This window comes from Drosophila bipectinata, chromosome XR, assembly GCF_030179905.1.
Source record: "Drosophila bipectinata strain 14024-0381.07 chromosome XR, DbipHiC1v2, whole genome shotgun sequence".
NCBI lineage: Eukaryota > Metazoa > Arthropoda > Insecta > Diptera > Drosophilidae > Drosophila > Drosophila bipectinata.
This window is the reverse complement of record NC_091735.1, coordinates 21,304,558-21,326,809: the sequence shown is the minus strand read 5'-3', so window position 1 is coordinate 21,326,809 and position 22,252 is coordinate 21,304,558. Positions and strand designations below refer to the sequence as shown.

Genomic DNA, 22,252 nt, shown 5'->3' with positions numbered 1-22,252 from the left:
CGCAAAAACTTTCGACCAAGATGCGCCGAGATACAGACACAAAGATACACAAGATACATGGGATACTAAGATACTGAGATACTAAGATACCGAGATACAAACTTGCCTATAATTGAGCAATTTACACCACAACAAGATGGGCTAGATGGCTACACATTTTTGGAGGGTCAGTATGTATGGACATACATACATACCAATACTCTTGTCAGAGAAAGTTTCCTCGGCCCAAGGACCGACCATCAAACAGTCCTGGAATGTGATAAAAATGCCGAGATTATGTAACCGAAATACTTTTAAATCGAAATCGAGCAATATAAATTCATGGCTTAGACACTTGAAAATGCCAACGATGGGTGGATGGTGGATGGCCTTACTACTACTATCCTTATGGGATGATAGAGTGGGTGGTATTTTTATTTTTGCTGGCCATTTGGATGGGTGGATGGGGCGGTACCGGCCAAAAAAACATGGTCAAAATGGTAGAGAGATGAAATATCGAGAACACACGCTGGGGCCGGCGCTGAGTTTGCCATTTTTCGGTACGGTTTTTGGGACTCTAAACAATATTTTATACTTACATATGGATGAAAATATTTATTAGTTTGTTATGCGCATACAACATACAAGCGAAATATTCGGCTGCAGGCCATTCGAAACTCCTTTTTATGAGGCTGCTGGCCCCAACTCTTGGCATTTACATGCCAAATATTTTAAACCGCAACCATTAAAACCCCGAATGAATGAATATGCGATAAGATCGTGAGGTCCGTTAGTCCGTCTCTTTAAGGCCTTAATAGTGTGCGATATTGGGCACGAAAGCACGAAGCCGCCGCCAGCCGCCAAATTCCGACTAAATGTTTGCATTTATTAATTACGCATTCGGTTTGACGGACTCGAGAATTTAATCTGCCTAAGTGCCCTGGACTTCACCAGAAATTTGTTAACCCGTCGCCGGGTGACGTGGCCACTTGACACCCACTCGCGAAATGCAAACCAGATCCCAGCGAGGCGGCGATCAATCACGATTCTTGCGAGGAACTCCACTCACTGGGTCGATCATTAATTAATCAACAAATTCATTTAATTTAATTTATCAATTATAATGCCATTGGCTTGGTAATCCATCACGGTGACAGCAATTCTTCTTATTTATTTCTTATTTATTTTTATATATTTTAATATTGTATGATTCTCCCTGAATAACTTGTTTCCACAAAAGAGTCTATGGATTTCGCCGTCAAATCAAAGTTTGACAAACAATTCCATTGAGGAGCATAAATATTTAACCCCGGGGGGGTGATGAATGTCAGATGAGGTCCTGGCATTTATCACACACACACAAGGGTTAAACAATTAGGGGCAGATGGTGACGCCTACTCGGCAATCAGCAAAATCGATGGCCAGTTTTTTGGGCGGGAAGGCGAAAGAATATAAGCCCGAGGGGGGAAAAACAGGGCCAAGAAGATGGGCCAAGATGGGCCGAGTCGATAGCGAGATGTGGGATGACGCGGCCTGGTCAATGAACCATGTCGATACCCGAATCCGTATCCGAATCCGAGTCGGCTTTTTTGCCTTTGGGCCGCCGCCATGCATCTGGGCCTGACACACTTTGGGGCTCGGTCGGCGCAACAAACAAACAATCGAACAAACCAACAAACGGAGTAAACAAGCCCCCGACCCCGCCCCCGACCCTGCACTCATCTCTGCTTTCAGGGCCCAAGGATCAAATCCGCCGCCGCCGCCGCCTCCGAAAATGCTGTCAAAATCACAAAAGCACCGTGACGCCTCACAAAACCCACAAAGAAGCATTCTTAGAGGGCGGTGACGGCATCAGAGATGCCAGTGACTTAAAGCTTATTACCAGCCACATATGGTTAATGAAGATATAGAAATAGATATTCTGAAAGTCTGAAAATAGGTATAAAGCTAGGCTAGACTATCATAAAGCTTCCATGAAGGGATCTACAACTATTAGTGCCCGGAACCTAAAGATATTTATCAGGGTATTAGACATACTTGAGTTAGGTATTGAAATTGACTTTCTTAGAGTCTAAAAATTGGGATAGGAATAGGTTAGACCATCATAAAGCTTTTAGGAAGAGAACTACAACTATTACCATCCAGAACCTTAAGATATTTCACATGTCATTAGATATACTTGAGTAGGATATAGAAATAGATATTCTAAAAGTCTGAAAATTGGGATAGAAATAGCCTAGACCATCATAAAGCTTCTAGGAAGAGAACTACAACTATTACTGTCAAAAACCATCATATTTCTTATAGGCTTTCTATAGTAAGTTAAGAATTATATAGAAATATTTATTCTAAAAGTCTGAAAAGTGATATAAAGCCAGGCTAGACTATCATAAATATTCTACGAAGAGAGCTACAACTATTACTGTCGAAATCCTTCATATATCTTATAAACTTTCTATATTTAGTTAAGAGTTATATAGAAATAGATATTCTAAAAGTCTTAAAATCGGTATACAGCTAGGCTATACTATCCCTGGGCTAGTCTATATAACTAGTAGACCTTCCCGATCTAAAGGTCCTATAGATTCTATAATTTAGCTTGAAAACCGCTAGAACTGCATCTTCCTGTCTGAGGAGGAAGTGAAAGAAAGAAAGGGAAATGTGGAGAGTGTGTGAGTGGTGGGGGAGTGAGACCGAAAGGCATTGCCAAATCATTGCCATTGACGTGTGAGGGAAAGAGAAGTTTATCAAACTTCAGTGCCAGCCTGTTGCCCCGTCCTTTCCCATCATCATCTGGTAGGCTGGCTTTTGGGCTTTTGTTTTTTTTTTTGCGGCAGCTCCTTCCCCGCCTCCACCACCTCAACTGGACATTTTTCATCTTTAGAGCCAACAAGGCTTCAGTCGAGTGGTCTTCGATACAGAATCGAGTATATATAAGGCATCGATGCACACCGAAGAGTCATACAATCAATTACCGAATACCAGAATGTTCCAGTTGAGAAGCATCTATTCTTTGCAGCAGAGCCTCAGAGTGGGTCCACTGATCCTGCTGGTCCTGGCCCTGTTGGCTCTGACTCCTGGCTCGGACTCACGATGGACGAAGCGACCCCGACGCACCACTATTCCCTGGGGCAGCACCACCCCGAAGACCAGCCACCATCAGCACGTCCATCACTGGCCACCACTATTGGCGCCACCGAAGCCACCATCGCAGGTCCTTCCGGAAGTAGTTTACAAGCCACAGAGTAGTCCTCGGCTTATAGATAGCTTTGATCAGCGATCTCTGGACGGGCAGTACGAGTTTAGGTAAGAATTAGATAATTACTAAAGGCAGTTTCTTCGATAGGTCATTTCCATCATTTCCAGATACCAACTGGACAATGGTAATACTCGCTACGAGCGGGCTTATTGGCTTCCCGTGGGCAAGGAACTCGTCCTGGCCAAGAAAGGATACTACTCTGTGCCCTTGCCCAACAGCCAGTACTCGACGGTGTTCTACACAGCCGATCATCGTGGCTACCATGTGGATACCCGTGAGTTTTCCCCCGAAATCTTTCCAGAATTTGAAACAAATTTTAATGAAATTCTTCGAAAAACACAGATACCTTATCCGCCGAACAGCCGATGCTACCAAGGAACCTTGAAGTTCCCGGAGTTGCTCGCGAAAAGGATCCAGAAACTAAGAAAACTTCAATACCCGAACCGGAGCATACCGATCAGGATCTGGATGTGAAAGTCGATGAGCAGGAGGATCCAAATGAGGAGAAGGACACAAGCTATGTCTCCACAACTGAGCTATATGTAAGTGGCTATGGGGATTTACTTTTTCAAGGTTTTACATCGTTCTATGAGGTTTAAAATGGACAGTATATGGATGGTAATCTAAATTATAGATATCCGATTATTCAGAACTGTAGATTCCAATGACATAATCCTTTTAAAGACAAACTACTTTACGATATCTGTCAGTAGTATTTTTGATAACCCCTTTAAGGCTGTCACTCTTCAGAATGAAATCAATAGCTGACAAATATTTAGAACTAGGCAACTGCAACGGATACTCTGGATATATATGTACATATACATATCTAATCCTGGAATACCAACTCCTTTTACCCACAGGCTGAAACCGAAACCGAGCCATCAACTTTGGCCATCAACGACATTTCGGCAACCGAGAAGGATGATGAAGATGACGATGTCTATGAGGTTGAGGATGATGATGATGATGATGATGATGGAGGCGACTCAAAATGAAAGGATACAGCAGGATATGGCATGGCGGAGTAGCAGGCAGCCGGGGAGTAGGGGAGGGGGGGGGGGGGGATTTGGATCGAGGACATGCACACACACACACTTGGCTGACTCCCAACTCGCTCCAGTTGCCGCAAATCGAATTGGAAACAATTGTTGCAGTCAGCAGTCGGACACAGTTGAGTTGTCCTGTCGTTTCGGTTGCCATTTCCCCCAACACTCATGGTAATAGACCTGGAAACAATCCTGTCCGACCTGGCCAAGTCAGCTCCCAAGTTAAACGTCATCTATCTCTATTGCTCGCTTGACAGGCTTCATATTTTCCAAGGCAGTGCCCCTTTTTGCCAGCCATGCCCACTCCTTCTAAATGCATTTATCTTTAAAATATAGTATACAACTTTTTTTTTTTTAATATTTAATAAAGAAATTTAAAAAAAAATCTTAAAACTTTAGTAATAATTTTTAAACTTGGTACTATTTAGTATTTTATTTGAAAAAGTTTCCTATTGGCCATAAATACCAAAGATCGATAGTTATTAATACTAAATAATTCCTATCGATAGATGGCTATCGGCAGCGCTCTCCCACCACGCTCACGCTCTCCGATCTTGTCATCCTTACGCTTTCTCTCCGTGTCCGTAAGTTCCGCCATTGCAATTATCCGTGCGTCGTTTTGTTTTTAATTGTTTATTATTAAATTAATTGAGGTTTTTGATTGATTGATTTATTAAATATATGGCTAATAGTGTGTGCTATAATGTGGAATCGAAAAAAGTGAAAGAAAGTAGTGGGCATTGAGTATTCGCGAGTGTTTTTGGATAGGGAGTCTTTTGGCGTCCTAAAGAAACATATTTACATATGTATGTGCAGTATGTATGTATGTATGTATGTTGGAAAATATGTTGACTTTTAAAAAATCAAATCTTAGCAGCTGTGATTAGTAGTGTTTAGTGTAAATTCGTCAAGTAGATTCAGATTAGTGCCGGTGGATCTGACGGATTCCGCGATCGCGTCGTGTGTGTAGCGGGGTGCGGGGGCAGTAACCAAAGTACCGTTAACTGAAAGATACAGTGGCAGGTGAGTTGCATAGTTCCTTGTTATTATTTTTATTTTTTTCTATTTTTAATTATGAAAGTTAAGCAATTAAATCCCCAGGAATCTTACAATTTAAGTACTTTTAAGGATTTAAAAAAAAAAAAATTCCAATTTAACCCCCATAATTACATCATGCCCCGACACACATTCGGAGCCTCCTCCTCCTCCATCATCCTGGAGGTCCATTTAAGCAATTCGAAATAGTTTAGAGGTGTCATAGCCAGTTTCAATTGAGGCACAAGGACCCGGACCAAGACCAGGACCAGGACCAGGACCCTGTGTCAAGTCTCTAGATGTGTGTGTTCCCAATTTGATGGCCAAAAGATGAGACATTATGAGGCGTCTGACAAAAACACATTCGAGGCCCCAATTTGCCAGCTGGCGAGTGTCTTTTGTGGGTAGCCTTTTTCAGGCTCTGGCTATGACTCTGCCTCTGCCTCTGACTCTGAGCTCTGGTACCAATTTAAATGGGTTTTTCTGTAAAAACGCCCCAAATTGGGTGGTCTGGTGAGGGTTTTTTTTTGGTGAAAAGGAGGCGATGCCAGGAGATTTGTCGGCGGCAAATCGGTGAGCATTCATAAAACTTCTCCATCTCCATCGCCTGACTTGGGGGGCTCTACAATTTTCCACCTTCCACCTTCAATTTCCCGCTTTCCCTTCGACTTTTCCGTGTTGGCAGCATGTACGGCTGTAAGACTTGGCTGCTTACCTTCGCTTTCTGTGAAAACCATTCACCCACACCACCCCCCTCAATGCACATATGGTCATAAAATGCAGGAAACACTGAAGAAAATAGTGGAGGTAATTATTTTTCATTAAAATTTATATATTTTTAATCTAAATTATTGCTTGTTTTTGGTATAAAATATTCTATTTTATTTATAAATTTTTTTTTTTTTCAAGTGCATTGTAAATCGGAAGAGAGCTCTGTGGCAGGATAACTGCAGCTATTCATTTCGCTACTAATCCAATGCGGGCCAGGGATTCGCTGGCTGGCTGGTTGGCGCTCCTCCTTTTCCTTTTCCTGCTGCCCTTTCTGCGCCGTTTTTGTATTTACGAGTCAGCCAGGCCCATGTAATGAATGGCAGGACCCAACCAGGACCAGAACCAGAACCAGGACCAGGACCTGGCCGAGAGTGTGAATGAATTGAGTGTGCAAATGGATCCACGCTCGAATACGGGTTGAATGTGTAGTTTTTTGGTTTAATTTTTTTTTTTTTTTTTTTTGTAAAAAGATTACCAACCGAATCGGGTTGACATCTTTTGAACTACTTATGGATTTAAGCTTCTGACGGGATATATCATGAAAAATACTTGATAATATTTAAGGGGGCACTACTATTCTAGGCTCTGTTTTGGCCCTTGACTCCCTCCCTTTCTTTTATTCTCGTTTATTAAAAGCCATATCCTGGGCCTATTTCAAAGAGCCCAAGCTCCACAAAAGCCGCTGCATTGAATGGACTTTTCTGAGGATTCACTTTTCATTTGCCAGGCCAGGACATTAGCATTTGAGCCGACATATATATATGATGGATTACACATCCCAAATAAATGTTTAACATTCTCATTCAAATGCTGTTCTCGTCCTCATCCAAAGCAGCACTTGGAGTAGCACTTGTGGAGCTATCTATTTATAGAGTGTTGTATCGATGACCCTTGTCTCTGATAACCCTGATAACCTGATTACCTATGTAAATATTCACACGGCTGACCCCTATCATTTGGCCATTTGCCCAAATTAATTTATCTTCATGAGCGAGCCAACGGCAGATAAAAAAAAAAAGGAAGTATATCCTCTGGGGAGCTCAGGACCCGGACCCATGTCCATGAATCGAGCCGGGCCAACCGTATTGTAAATAAATAAATAGGAAAATAAATAAGTAAATTGAGTAATGGCCATAATTGACGTGTCGCATGAAAAATTCAAAGTGCCGACACACACAAATTGAATGCGAATGCCAAGCCATTGAACTTCAGAGTCCCAGTCAGCCAGCCATCCAACCAGCCAGCCCCTTTTTTTTCGGACGTGCGATTTATCCAAGACCCTCCATCCCTCCATCCGACTCTCCAACTCCAAAAACCATTGCCAGACGATGTGAAATGCGTGTGTGAGTGACTGCGGCATTTTCCAGATTTATATCGGGGTTATCAAACCTAAAACCTAAAACCTCAAAGCACAATGCCAGCACTCGGTAAAGAAATCAAATAAAATGTTAAGTCCCGAGCACCATGGCTGGAGATGTCGAAAAATCAAATGGTGGCAACAAAAGCGCTTCCAAAAACTAAAAACTCGAGGGGGGAAAACAAAAATTTGTTGCTTTTAGTAAACTGGGCACATACTTACTAGGGAGGAGAGGGCTTAGAGAATCGCTACAGAGTGGAAGGGATACTAGAGAAGGGCATTGCCAGACAAAAATAGTCAAGATTTTGTACTATAGCTTCTTAAAGTCATAACACTTAAGATACAATATGATACCGTTAAAAAAAAGACAGATTGTGAGTGAAACAGTGTTGACTAACAAATAAGCTGTTAACCCTTAAACGGTAACTATGGTTTAATTTGACCTCCTTTGATAAAAACACAGTGTTGCCTTTAATTGTTCTCTATACATTTCTCTAACTTAAACTCCAATTATTTTTAATTCGAAAGTATGTCAGCAAAGAAAGAAAATATGAAATATTTAAAAAACGTTTCTTTTTTATAAGTTCTGGTAGATTTTATTATAATCTAAAGTATACCAAAACATGTCACTTAAGATACAAGATGATGACAGGTTTTAAGTAAAACAGTGTTGTCTAACGAATAAGATGTTCACCCTTAAACGGTAGCTGAGGCGTAATTCCGACTTTAGTGATAATGTTGTCTATGATGGTTATCTATATGTTTGTAATAGAAACTTTCTATTGCTAAATTTTACATTATTTTTCAGAAAAGACAGAAAATATGGAATATACAATACATTTTCTTTTTTATAAATTTGGGTAAATTACATTATAATCTAAAGTATATCCAAACATGGCTTATTTTCACTTTTATTCAAAAATGTAATTCCCCGACTGAGCTTGCAGCATAAGTTTTAAATTAAAAAATATATTTAAATCAATTAAATAACTAAATAATATATAATTTAACACAGTAAAGGTTAAAACAGTAAAATTACAAGTTTGTATGTGAAATCACTTTACTCTTTCCAACACTGGATAACGATATGCCCTAATTACTGTATCATGGGTCATACTTCCTCCTTTTTGTATATAAATATTTAATTAAAAAAGAAAGTTTCTCTTATTGTAGTTACCACCGCACCCAAAACTAACTCATAATATTTATGCTTTTGCATATAAAGTCTCGCAATTGTGCTTATCAGACACCAGACTCAATCTAATCTTGAGATTAATAAATGCGGCTCTGCGTAAATTTCATTTGTGACCAGAAATATGCACACGTACACACACAGATACATACATGTTAAGCCACACACAGATACACCCTTTGGACAGAAAGTTGTGGGGGGGGAGTCTGTCCGCAAAAATGTAGATTTAATGGAGACCTCTGCAATTTGGACCAGGGTTAGCCAAGTCCAATAAGGACTTCCCCTTTTTATGGTTAGAATTTTATTGACTCGGATTAGTTGTGTGTTCTCGTTTGGTCCTTTGCTCGTTTTTGTTTCTATCTCGTTCTGCAGGTCCGCATCGGCATCGGTATCCGTAAGATACAAATTAGAGAAAACCTGCATACTTGCAACGCTTTGGGCCCGCAGCCTCATAGTCTGTGCCATATTTTCGGTAATTGAGAATTGTGAAATTGGCCCTGGCTTAGGAATAGCCGCTTAATAAATTTATGCCAGCACAGATACAGAGATACAAATGTATCTATGATGCCCCAAGATAAGGTAGTAGGGATTTTTAATCAAAATACTACCAAAGAGTTGTAATAAGAAGGCATCTTTCAAGTCATTCTAGCTCTTGTAGCTATAGTATCTAAACATCCTCTTTTGGCCCAAAAGTAGCTTCCCTACTTGTATCTTTGTATCTTTTGAATTCATTTCTTTATTTTACATTTTTGTTTTTTGTGTTTTTTCTGCATAGGCACTCAGCTTGCGGATTTTATAATTTATGCAAGACACCAAACAAACTCTGCTAAAGTCTTACAAATTGTTTTGAGATGCTCGGCAGGCATATCATATATATAAAAATCAACAAAAAAAACAAAAAATAAACTAAAATAAAAACAAAAAAAATCTGAAAAAGCAACAGCAGCCGCAAACAGAAATCTGTATCTGTATCTGTATCTGAGTTTTGAAGAGTACCGCAAAGAAGAAAAAAAACCAAGAGAGAGAGGGACGTGATTTGATGGGAATTATTCCACTGCCGACTCTGCCGAGTGCCTACTGCCGGCAACAGGCAGTCGTCGTCTCGTCTCAAAGCCGCAAAAAAGTGGCCAAAAGTGCTTTCAGACCAAAAGGTAGGCTATCCTACTGCGAGGGAGGAACACCGAGAAGGTGGGGCGGGGCTATACAACAAGTTGTATCTCGGGATGTCATGTCACGTAGGCAGGCAGCGGCTACATGGACCATTCATACAAATTTTGTTTTATAAGCCACTTTTGTACATTATTTGTGTGTAACTTGGCCCAAACCCCCCCATCCAACTCAGCCCAACTTCTGCCTGGTTTCATCCACAACCGTAGTATCTCTATCTGTATCTGTATCTTTAAATGTATCTGCATCTGGCGCTGTGTGCGTGAGATTTCTTCTTGGATTGTTTTTTTTTTTTTTGGGCATTTCATTGCCGCCGTCTATAGCCAAGTACTGTGGAATTAGTGTTGTAGAATTAGGTAGGTTACGAAAGTAATGTCTTTAAAATAAGGATAAGGCCTATGTTTTTTTTTTTTTAGGATTTTTGTTTCTCATCTCTTAATAAAGCTCTTAGTTTTTTTTGACTAAAAATTATAGATCTTATCCCACTGTACAACTCTGTTTGGATAGGTGCTGAAAGCTGAGGCACGTCCTCAACAGAATGGCCGGGTCCCAACGTTGACACCTACAAAGTAAGCCAAACTGAGGCACCTCCTGCTGGCTCCTTGGCTCTGATTCTGGTTGCTGCTGTTGCACTTATTGTTGTTTGTGGGGAAGGGGTGTGTTGGGGGGGGGGGACAACAAAAAGTGCAACCTGCCCAAAAATAACCCAACGCACGGTAATGACAAACAGCGTTGTTGTCTCAACCATTTAGCATCACAGACAGAGGCGGCGTACCAGACAAAAAAAGCAGCAGGAGCTGGAGATGGAGCTGGGACTGGTGCTGGATCTGGAGGAGCAGCTACCAATGCTACCAGGAATCGCTTCCTGTCACGACTGCACAACACCAACATCTTCCTTTTTTTTTTGATACGCCAGCTTTGTCATCGACATACAAAACAAATGACCTTGCTGATGAATGAATACCTTCCGAGATCCCCCAGCCTCCTTTTTGGATTAAAAAAAAACCATAAAAAAATAAGGAGGGGGTTTTTAAAAAGATTCGTTTAGTTAGTTAAGATTTATTAATCCCTCTCTCCACATATTAGGTGTTAATATTAGGAGGGATTATAGAGAAAGAAATCTTAGAGCTTCTAGTAAGAATGACCTCCCATCTTCCTACTTTCTTACAAAGCTGGGAGTATCTTTAACTTTAGTATCTTAACTGAGTATCTTTAACTTCAATTTTAACAAACTATCTGATATCTTAATTATTTCTCTCAGTGCTTTTTGGTGGCGCAACAAGTTTGGCAAACATTTTTGTACACTTTTGTATTTTAATTTCTGGAACTGAAAGCTGAAACTGTCTTTTGTTGGCCCGGCCAGAATGCCAAAATGCCAAACAGCCAGAGTGCCATACTGTCAGAGTGCTGGAATGAATGCTTTGTCACAGGCAGAGATAAAATACGTTTATAAATAAATCAGTTTGGGCCAGGATGTTGACGCCAGCACTGAAGGAAGTGGCACTGTTGTTTCAGTTTTTGGTTGGCATGTTGGCAAGTTTAGCGGTCTTTTTCACTGACTGGGTAACTGACTGACTGACTGACTGGGTGACTTACAGAGTGACTGCTTTACTGAGTCACTGAGTGAATGCGACTGCAATTGTCACACTCCCTGTCACTGTGACTTGACCATAAATCTGCACTTTATGGCGTGAAAAAAAAACCAACCAAAACAGATGAAAGACAAGAATTTCATAAATTCATAAAATCATAAATGAATATTTTTTGTTCGGCGTGACCTTTGGGGTGTGTGGAAATCAATTAAATGGCGATAAGGCCATGTCGATTTATTGACAGATCAGATCAGTGGTCAGTAGACCAGGGTTGTGGTGGTAAGATATTCCAAAGGGGGCTTATGTCTTATAACAAACTTTAAGTCCCCCTTCAAGTATCCTTCAAGAGAGATATTTATTATTTATTTAAGAGACTCCCCAACTTTGTCTGTGTCTGAGGATAAGTTTTGTTGTCCAGGGAAACTGGCTCAATTGCACATCATTAACTTTGGCCAACTGACCAAGTAGCCCCCGAGGTTACACTACTCCCCTGGTACTCCCCGAGCTCCCATCTCCAATCTAGCTGCTAAATCGCTGCACATTAAATGCAATTAAGAAATGATTGAAATCATAAATTAGCCCTAATTGGCCACAGGACGCTTGCCTCGTTGGCCTCGCCTCCGTTGGCCTCCCGCCACCGCCGCCTCTTTTTGAAAGGCCGCCGATCCGACCAACGTCCATGTTGCATCTGCCACGCCCGGGAGACCGATGACAGGCGGCACGTACTGGCCGCTCCAAATTGTAGGGTGCGAGAATTGTTGTATTTTTAGCTACTGGCCATTAACAGTGGTCTTAAAACAAGAGAAACTTTGGATGAATTATGGAGTTAGTTGGGAATATTTCTAGGCCTAGTTACTCTTTAATATTTAATACATAAATTAAGCTTTTAACTAAAATTAAGATTTAGTTTAAAGGCCAATTAACAGCCAGTGGCTTTTAAGCTTAATTGGTAGGCACTTGTAGTCCTCATCAGTCGATCCATCAATTGGCGGCAAATCGATTATGTCTGGTGTATCAGTTTCCAAAACTTTGATGGGGCCTGAAAAGCCCCTTCCCCTCTTATAAACTCCCCTTTAGACCACCACCCACCAGTGCACGTCTCAACCCCCTTCCCACTCCCACAAAATCCTACCAATTTGGCGGCCGTGCGAACAGGGTTAAAAGCAAACACACAAAAGAGGCGCAACCAAATTGCCCAGTTAGCAACCTGTCCAGCCCCGGTCACGCCCCCTTCCACCCCACCCCACTCTTGCCGGTTTCTTCTTCTTACTCTCACACACATCCAGAGAGGGGTAAGCATGTGTGTAAGTAGATGAAATTAAGATTTTTTTTTGTATGATTAAGCATTGAGAATTTTTGACGGCAATGGCTCAGCCAGTGGTGCACTGAGAGAAATGGTTGATAAAATTAATAAAAGTTTTAATTAAAAAAATTAATAAATGTTATAAAATATGTTATATTCTTAAAAAAAAATATATACCTTTTTGTTGATATTTTTTTTTTCTAGTGTTTTTAAGAAATTTATAAAAATTAAAATTATTATTTATAAAAAAAATTATAAAAATATTCTTCGATTTATTTTCGATATCTAAAAGCCCCTTTCGATCAATATCGTTAGCTCTTTCTAACAAATTCCTGGAGTATTAGTACTAAATATTTTCCAGTGTATACCCGACCTAACCCCCCGTCCTTTGGCGGATATATCCAGCTTGGCCTGAAGATCGCGCTCGCTTCTCAGTCGCGGTCGCCTCAGTCAGGCCTGCAAGCTGGCGTCGCTGCCGCTGCCTCTGCCTCGGCCGCTGCTCCCGATCCCTGGACTATAAAAAGCCAAAGTTACACAGTTTCCGAATTAAACTCTTAACAAAACATCACGCGACCACAACACACTCACAATTCAAAATGGCCACTTCCGGTTCGCTCGTCCTGCTCGCCGCCATTCTCTGCCTGACTTCCGGCGCCCTCACTTCCGCCCAGCAGATCCGCAAGGAAAGGGAACCCGAGGCGACGCCCAAAAGCGGCGTACGATTACTGGATCGTTTTGATAACCGATATCCGGACGGAAGTTACGAATATCGATTCGAGCTGGACGATGGAACGTCCCGGTACGAGCGGGGATATTTTGTGAAGATCGACGATGTGAAGACCCTGATGGTGGTCGGATACTACTCCTATCGGATGACGGACGGAAGGTTCATAACCGTGTTCTATAATGCTGATCAGTTTGGTTATCGGCAGAATCAGTGTAAGTATCTATCGCTAGGAATTAAATTAAAATTAATTAAAAGTGTAATTAGATAATTAATTTAATTGGCAATTATAGTTCCTTAATCTCGAGGGCTCTCCTCCAATTAATTATCAATTAATAAGACAGCTTGAAACACCTCGGACCTGTTGGGGGTCGGGGGCTAACCTTAACCCGTTGCTTGTTACTGGTTGTATTTTTTAACCCATGTTAACCATGACTTTTTTTTGTTTGTTCCCTGTCCGCCCGCAGCGATCACACCACAGGTGTACCCCAACCTGCCTCGCTCCATCGAAGTGCCCATGGCCACTGTCGACTCCTCCCAATCCCGGTCGGAGGATACCACCACGAAACTGGGAACGACAACACCCCGGGGGGCTGGGGTTGGGGCTGCGTCCGGGGCGGGGACGAGGGGCAAGGGCCGCTACTGAAGCTGAAAACTGAAGCCGAATAATTGCACACCATCCTCATTATTATTATTATTGCTCCTTCTGCATCATCTGCCTCATTTTTTTTTTTATTATTCATTTTAGTCTCAACTACTCATATTATTACGAATTTAATTTTTTATCGACGATGTTTTTTTTTTATTTTTGTGTTCAATGAAATGGAATTAAAAAATAATAAAAATTTATTAAAGCAAAGCAGCGAAAATTATGAATTTATTATTTAAGATGTTTCCCCCAGATACTTACTTATATATATATAAATGGTAGGCAGGGACCCCTGCCACGCCTCCCCACGCCTTTTAAAACCCACTGCCCACTGGCTGAGAAGATTTCGCGAATTTTTCGAAAGTCGCCGACAATTTGGTAATAAATTTACCGCAAAGCGATTCGGGCAATAAAACATACAAGTGCAGGGCAACCCCCTCGCCAAAGTGATGGTATAAAAAAATATACATACATACGTATGTATGTATGTATGTACATTGAATATCTGGCCATATTTTTGCATTTTTAACACATTTTTGGCGAGGTTCTCTGGCCAAAGGCAATTAAGAAACGAAAACGAAACCAAACCAAACGGACTACAGCTCCAAAAATGAGAGATACTGACCAGGTACTGACAAAGAATCAAGTTAAATGATTTATTATAAAATATTAAGACTTTCTGGTAATAAAAACTAAAGTTAAGAACTTGTAATAATATTTAAAAACAATAAAATATTGAATTACTCACAACAAATATATAAAAAGTATTTTATTTTATAATAAAGACCTATAAGACTTTCTTATGATCTATAGATATCTCTAAATACCTATTTCTGTATTGAAAAATATTTCTCTCAGTGCTTAAAGAATATGTAATGGTCTGGAATGGTGCGAAATGGAATTGAATTCCAAATTTTCAAGTCAAGAGTGTGTGAAGGTTCATCATAAATTTATTAAGTGCCGACAGGATACCATACCTTGAGGGGTGGCGAAACGAGTTCATCGTTCCATTGAACGGCGACTGACTTGCAGAATTAATTCAACTGGGAATCCTTTTTTTGGTTTCGTTTTTTTTTTTTTGAGGACCGACCCGACTATTAAGTCATAAAACATAAAAGGCCATAAAAAATCATCTTGATATCCGATTGCGATCGGTTTCGGGGACTGTTAATTGCAGTCCCTCGACACAAATAAAGTATGATTTGTGTTGCAAATAAAAATGGAATTGATTTCAAATCTGATTAACCCAAATATTGCATAAGATGAGGAAAAGGCACTCGCAGGCACTCGCAAAGCAATAAAATGAAACAACAAAAGTATTTTAATTCCCAGAATGAACTCCGATTAGTGAATACCTTCCCGTTCAGCTGTGATTTCTCATACCAGGACTCGGGCAACTTTTAGAAGTACTTAAAGCGACTTTGCAGTTCAACACGAACTTGCAATTGTTATCCTCGTCGAAAAAAAAAAAATGCCACAATCCAAAGTCGGACTCGAACTCACATCCTACATCTTCATGGCAAGGAGGGGAGTAGTCGTTAAAATTATCAATGAAACTTTACAATCAGAATGCTGAGGAATAAGCAACCAGAGAGATTGGGGAGAGACCCTGGATCCTGATTCTGGGCAATGTAATGGAAAATAAGGGAAAAAGTACAAGGAAAAAGTTAAGCCCAACACTGATGCAACTTTGTTAACTTTGACGCTTATTAAAGAGCTGAAGAAAATAGGAAGCCGGAAGGGAGCCAACTTTGACTCGATTAAAGAGTTGGCGATGAACAAAAAAAAAAAGGACCTTTAGGACCCGTCAACTCAATGTCAATGCCAAACCCCTTTTGTATTTCCATTAAAATCGCATCACCCGCAAAAAACGAACCAAAATCTTAAATGCCACGAAAGTATATACACACAAGCGATGCTGTTTTGTATAACCGCTTGGAAATATAATCAAAAGGCAATAAATATTGCAAATGTGACAAAGCAGGCAAAAGTTTAACTAGGACACGAGGCCCCCGGCCGCGTCCTTTGAGTCGTCCTGCCGTTCCAGGAAACGGCTGGCGTTTCCAAAATGTTTGCATGCTGCGGTAACAGGCAACAAACAACCGAAAAAAATACACACAGCGTCACAAAAAATGTAAACCAAAGCCAAAGGATAAAGAACAAACAGAGGTGGAGAGACACCAAAAAAAATCTGGAAACTGAAATGAGCAAGGACGAAGGATTAACTTGGTCAGGGCAGGGCGAGAAATACTCTGAAAAAAACACACAACCATTACATCCAAAAGCTCATCAAAGAAATAAAATATTAAATCGAATATTTAAGAAGAAGAATGTTCAATAATTACCAATTTAAAAAAAAATATATATATATTAAAATAATAATATACCAAAGGGAAAATAGAAGACTACCTTGGCGAAAGGACCAACAGTTAGCAAGGCACTGAAAGGATAAAAAGGATGACCAACGGTGGGTGGACGGAAAAAAAATTAAATATAAAATGCAAAAATGGCTTTTAAGCAGCGAAAGTCGCGTTTAGCGACGTGGACACACATACACACACACACCCAGAATGATAGCACCCTCCTGGGTGGTCAGATGGTCAGGTGTATGGGCAGGATGTGCTAAAAGGACATGGCTGTTGTTTGCCGCTGGAGGTGGAGGCGGAAGTTAAAAGGTGGGATGGCAGGAAACGTAATGTAATGGAAAGGGCAATGTGTGCAGTTCATCAGCGACCACAGCAAAAGGCAGCCGAGATCCGGCAAACACCAAAAGGACACTCTGTGTCCTGCGTCCTGCCAGTTAACCATCACAAGGCACAACAACTACATTGCTAAACAAAAAAAAAAACGAGGAAACGAAATTATCATAGGGCTGGTTTAGTCGCAGCGTCAAATGAACCAGAAAAAGGTTCATTAAAAATGAAAATATGACCTGGCCAGGACACTGGCCATAAGAATAAAAGGAATCTAATCAAAAATAATATTTCTGGAAGCGAGACATTCTTGAATAAGATGTCCAAGCCCTGAAATGAAAGTTTATAAACGATATGATACCCTGAACTTGCACTTTAGTTAGTCTCATACCTTTCTAAGATCATATAGTTCTTCCAAAGAGGCTAGACCTCAAAACTATATAGGTATTATAAGATTCAAGAACCCAATAGACCCCTTTTAAACTGCAAGTACCTGGTATGTAAGGTTACCAAGTGCCAGGCAATTGCATTACACCATGAAAATTCTCTTCTATTTTTTTGCATTTTGTTGGCATTTTGCATGCCAGCACCTCTAATGAAATTGCCAGGCCCAAGTTGTCCCCCAAGAATCTCTCCTAACTAACTAAGTGACCCCCCCGTGGCAGCAGCCTTTTCTTGCCACATCCTTTGTTTATGCAAGCGGAAATTCATTATTTTAGCGTGTATGCCGCAAATTATACCATGAACTTTTTTCTGTTCACCTCCTCTGGGCCTGGGCCTGGCTGTCTGCATTTGTAATTTTATGTAATTTTTTTTTTTTTTTCAACCAACTTCATGGCGGAATTAACCAATTTCACTGGATTTAATTCGTCAGCAGGCATTGCGTGTGAAACTCGTCCTGGCCATTTACATTTTAAATTCAATCCGCTCATTTGCCAACCCATGCTGGAGTATTATCGATTCCAGAAGAGGAGGGTTATCCCCTTGGGGTTATGATAGTCTTATAGTTGAGCAAATTCCCTTTAAAATAACTCCAGAAAATCAAGTATATTATTAAACTCTAAAGTAAACAATTAACACCCTAGGGCACTAACTAGCTTTTCTTATAAATATTCCAGACCTCCAACAGTATCTCATACATATTTCAGAGAACTTAAGAGTCGGGTTATACAATCAAGTTTCAAGTAATTTTAAAATTCAGTTGCCAACAATTAGTGTGGAGTGTGGAGTTACCAGCCACAGCCACAAAAACATGCATAGTTTTTATGTTAAAAATTTAAATATTTAACGAAAATCCACTAGGAGTGTTTCCGGGTTAGTCGCTTGCCACATAATCTGTGGCAGGTCTGTGGACTCTCCTGAACAAAAAAAAAAATAGTACCAGTGACATGAAACAAAATCCTGAAAATCCACGAACTGAAAAAGTAAGGATATTTCTTTTCGCTTTTGTTCTCCTTTTGGCACAAAAATGAACATGAAGCTATTTGTTAATTCAATGAATTTATTTTTGCTGGCCATCGTCGTCCGAAACAGAAAACTGAGCCCACAGAACATTGCCCGATCCATGTTTCATTCACACAGATACACCAATGCCCATACGCACACACTTTGATAAACACATTACAAGATATTTTGCATATTTTATGGGTTCGAGTTGCCACCAAGAAGCCCATATACATATATACACGACTATATATATATATTCGAAAATAAAGTCAGCTCGTGTTAAAATCTGTTTTTATGATTAATTGCCGTTGCGTTTTAAAAAATAAACCACGACAAGGACGAGGCCAGAAAGCCGAAGCAGGACCTGGAGCAGGAGCAGGACCGGGAGCCGTAGCAGTTGCAGGACCACTTTCCCACATTTCGAATTGTATTTTTTTTTTTTCTCACCATTTCACGTGCACACAATTTTCATTTTCAGTTTCAGTTGCTTAACCACTAGCCTTTTTTTTTTAAGATTAAATTTTTCACATTTGCCCTTTGGTCCTTTTTGGTTGATTTAAGGTGTAATCTTGCGTTAATTATTTCTTTTATTCATTTTTCCCTAGAGGGCGTACAGGATAATCCAGGGTATTATAAACAAATAAATACTTAAGGGGGGAAATACAATTAAAAGACCTAAAATGAGGCCTATCTTTGGGAGTGGATTGCAAGTAGGGAATTGAATGAATCTTAGCGATTCTTTTTGCATGTTATTAGGAAATTATTGGGCAATGAAAATCAGTCAAGTTTTACGAAAAATATTGTAATTAAGCCCATTTATGATCAATAATGTAGAGTCGTGTTTTGGGGGATAAACTTTGCGCCGTGCAGTCTCCAGGCCCAGGATCACGTCTAAAACAAAAAACAACAACTGGGCATTAAACTTAGAGGTACAGCGCACAACATGAATTATTTCATATGTAAAAAAAAGGGTTTTTCCATGAAAAAATTTGAAACTGAAAAAAATGTTTAAAAAAAACACACTTTTTTTGACTTTGTTCGTCAAAAAAACATGTTATAACAAATAAATATGAAAAATCCTTTCATTCATGTTGTGGAGAATTTAATTTCAAATATAAAGCAAAAAACCGCATTCGATTAAAATGAAATCTCTGACCTGTACATTGCACGGCGACTTTGAAAACACGACTTTTCAGTAGAAGCGTTTAAAGTTTACCACTCACTAAAGTTTACCACTGACACGCACTCACTAAATTGCGTATTACTTGGAAAATAAGTACCGGACGGCTTTATGCTTTTAAAGGCTTATTCCTAGACATATTTAGAGTACATTAGGACAAAAAAAAATTTTTTGAAAAAAATAAATTTTTAATTGTATTTCCCCCCTTAAGGGGGGACATCTGAGTAACAGGCCAAAAAAAAACGGTTTTTCTCGAATTTTTTTTGGCCAAATAAAAACATCTAATCGAAAATTTGTAAATGGGGTTTTATTATATTATATTTAAACTACACAATAAAATTTTTTTTTAATAAATCGAAAACAATATGGCGGCCCTGCAGCCCTTATTCGTAGGCCCTATTTTTTTAAAGGGGGTCCATGGCCGAACACCTAACGTCCTTATTTTTTGATCTAGAACAAAAAATCAAGTTTGGTTAGTTTCTTTATCTCAACGGCTATCGACACACGTAGGATTTTTTCGATATATTGATTTTTTCCAAAATGGCAAGTGATTGAACAAAATTTTCAATTTTCACTAACAAAAAACGTCACAAAATTGTTGATAAAAAAAAAAGTAAGCAAAATAAAAAAAAAATCCTACGTGTGTCGATAGACATAGGTATTCTGAGTATACTGTCAAAATTTTAGGTTAGGTGTTCGGCCAACTCAAAAAAAGTGGTTTCGAGAAAAACGCGTTTAAAGTTTTAAGTACTGTGGGATATACCTGTGAGGCATCGCCGCAGAATGAAAAATTTCGACACTTAGACACTTTTGCCGGACTCTATCTTTTGATATGTCATTTTTAAGTCCCTAAAGAATTTTTTAAGCGAAAAAAAAAAATTTCGATTTTTTCAAAATTCTACTCAGATGTCCCCCCTTAATTATTGAAGAGAAATTATGGTTTTTTTTTAACGAAGTTCTATCAATAAGCCGTACACTATGCGGCAGCTTATATTATAATGATAATCGTATATTTAATACCCAAAGCAGGGCTTTACAAACTTAATAAATAAATACTTAATTATTGAAAAGAAATTATTTTTTTTTAATGGAAGTTCTATCAATATAATACAAGCCGTACATTATGTGGCAGCTTCCCTGATATTACTAGCTCTTTTAAGATTTTTTCTCTGTGTATAAACATCTCCCTTGTTTACCCTTTTTATACCCACTTATCCAAAACATTTCCTCCTTAGGGCCAATTTTTTATTATTTTTTTTTTTACTGAAAATTGGCGCATTTATCTTGCATTATTTTGGCGCACATTCGTTTCGCATTACTTTGGGCCTGTGTTGCAGCCTCAACTTAAATACATTCTGCCCCGAGTGCAGTGAGAATTTTCTTCAGGATATTCTTTCGGGGAAATCTTCTCAAAATAATAATCCTGATTATGTATAGTCTTGTTTTATTTTTTGTGCCTTTTGAGAAAGTTTGTTTTATTTTGTAGGTGTTGTTTATTTTTGTGTCTCAGTCTTTCGCCGCTGCTTCCGCTGTAAGTCTGGCAGTGTAACCCAAAAAAAAGGAAGCACGAAGGACGAAGGACGACCTGCAACTGGCATTTTTGGCGTTCCCGGCACGCGCTCACTAATTTTATTCCTTAATAAAAACCAAAGGCACACAATGCGATGGGGAAAAGTAGAGAAAGTCAGTTGTGCACGTAGTTCTGCCTCTCATTGGCCCCATTGTCGGGGAAGGATACCTTTGGCGAGAAGGTTCGCTATCAAACTAGCAAAGTTCATTAAAGTGATAATTACAAAGGCTGTAAAACGAACGACGAACGACCAAGACGACGAGGACGACACGGAACGGATATACGACCTGAAACCAGGAGCCAGGATTCTGCAGTAGCAGAAACAGGACGAGCAACCAGGAAGCACAGCACAGTACAGAAGGAGAATAAGGTCCTGGGCTGGGGATTGCCCTCGGGACTTTTAACCCATTGATGCCCGCACTAAAGCGACACACCCGGAAACTGTTTATATCTCCATTTGCCTTTTGCACTAGAGAACTTTTTGGCCCAGGCTTACAGAGAATATTCTTGGCATAAAAGTAAACATATATTAAGTTTTTCTAAGAGGTAATAGCAAGATTTACTTGGATGTTAAATGGCCCTAAAAATATTTAAAAATTCAATACCTCAAATGGGTTAATACTACTAATAGCTTGGAAGGAGTTTCTCGATTTACATCCAATGAGGCAAGAAGTACAAAGAAAATCATAAAAATGGAAACTTTGTGATGAATTTAATTGCCAACCCTTTGCTGAAAAAGCCAAGAAGACAACACAATACCATACTTGAAGGGCATGGGGAAAATCATTGGTTTTAAATACACATTCGGTGAGAATGATTTTGGATTTCGGGGCGAAACACACATAAAAGAGGGTCGAACAAGACTTTAAATAATCATAAGCCAGGACCCAAAAAACTTTGCACAGCTGCCAACAGGCTGACGCCTGGCCCAAGCAACAGCAAGGACCAAGGACCAAGAAAAGTTTGAAAGGCATAAACAACAACAAACAATGGGGCTGGGGGCTGGGGGCCAGGGGCCAGGAAAGCCATAAACTACAATTGAAAGAAACAACAAGGCCAAAAGCAGCAGCAGCAGCAGCCAAAGCTAGCAAGTCGCAGCAGTCGCATCAGCAAAAAGGCTGAAAAACCAAATAAATAAATAAATAAATACATATGCAAAAATGGCAAAAGATTGGCCAAAAGTGAAATACTTTGATATGCATCTAAATGGCATCATCAGCATCATCCTTATAACCCCCTTCAGCAGCCCTCGGGGGGCTACGTCTATGACAGCCCAGCTAGAGCCA

The 22,252-nt window shown here is 39.8% G+C and overlaps 2 protein-coding genes across 2 annotated transcripts; both read left to right on the top strand.

Moving 5' to 3' along the window:
- Nucleotides 1–2,848: 2,848 nt before the first annotated feature.
- Nucleotides 2,849–4,267, top strand: LOC108127156 (uncharacterized). Its single transcript, XM_017244013.3, has 4 exons — nt 2,849–3,285; nt 3,346–3,512; nt 3,581–3,780; nt 4,102–4,267. The coding sequence occupies exons 1-4, from the start codon at nt 2,924–2,926 to the stop codon at nt 4,234–4,236; spliced, it is 864 nt and encodes a 287-aa protein (XP_017099502.2). The 5' UTR covers nt 2,849–2,923; the 3' UTR covers nt 4,237–4,267.
- Nucleotides 4,268–13,087: 8,820 nt separating this feature from the next.
- On the top strand, nt 13,088–14,096 carry Cpr12A (Cuticular protein 12A). The gene is made up of 2 exons (XM_017243994.3): nt 13,088–13,643; nt 13,896–14,096. The coding sequence occupies exons 1-2, from the start codon at nt 13,301–13,303 to the stop codon at nt 14,072–14,074; spliced, it is 522 nt and encodes a 173-aa protein (XP_017099483.1). The 5' UTR covers nt 13,088–13,300; the 3' UTR covers nt 14,075–14,096.
- The last annotated feature ends 8,156 nt before the right edge of the window (nt 14,097–22,252 follow it).

What these genes read in the sequence shown, in the direction of transcription:
- LOC108127156 (XM_017244013.3), top strand. Translation starts at nt 2,924, where the DNA reads ATGCACACCGAAGAGTCATACAATCAATTACCGAATACCAGAATGTTC. An exon ending in GACGGGCAGTACGAGTTTAG is followed by an intron (nt 3,286 to 3,345) that starts GTAAGAATTAGA and finishes CATCATTTCCAG; the next exon opens with ATACCAACTGGACAATGGTA. An exon ending in TGGCTACCATGTGGATACCC is followed by an intron (nt 3,513 to 3,580) that starts GTGAGTTTTCCC and finishes CGAAAAACACAG; the next exon opens with ATACCTTATCCGCCGAACAG.
- Cpr12A (XM_017243994.3), top strand. Translation starts at nt 13,301, where the DNA reads ATGGCCACTTCCGGTTCGCTCGTCCTGCTCGCCGCCATTCTCTGCCTG. An exon ending in TGGTTATCGGCAGAATCAGT is followed by an intron (nt 13,644 to 13,895) that starts GTAAGTATCTAT and finishes GTCCGCCCGCAG; the next exon opens with CGATCACACCACAGGTGTAC.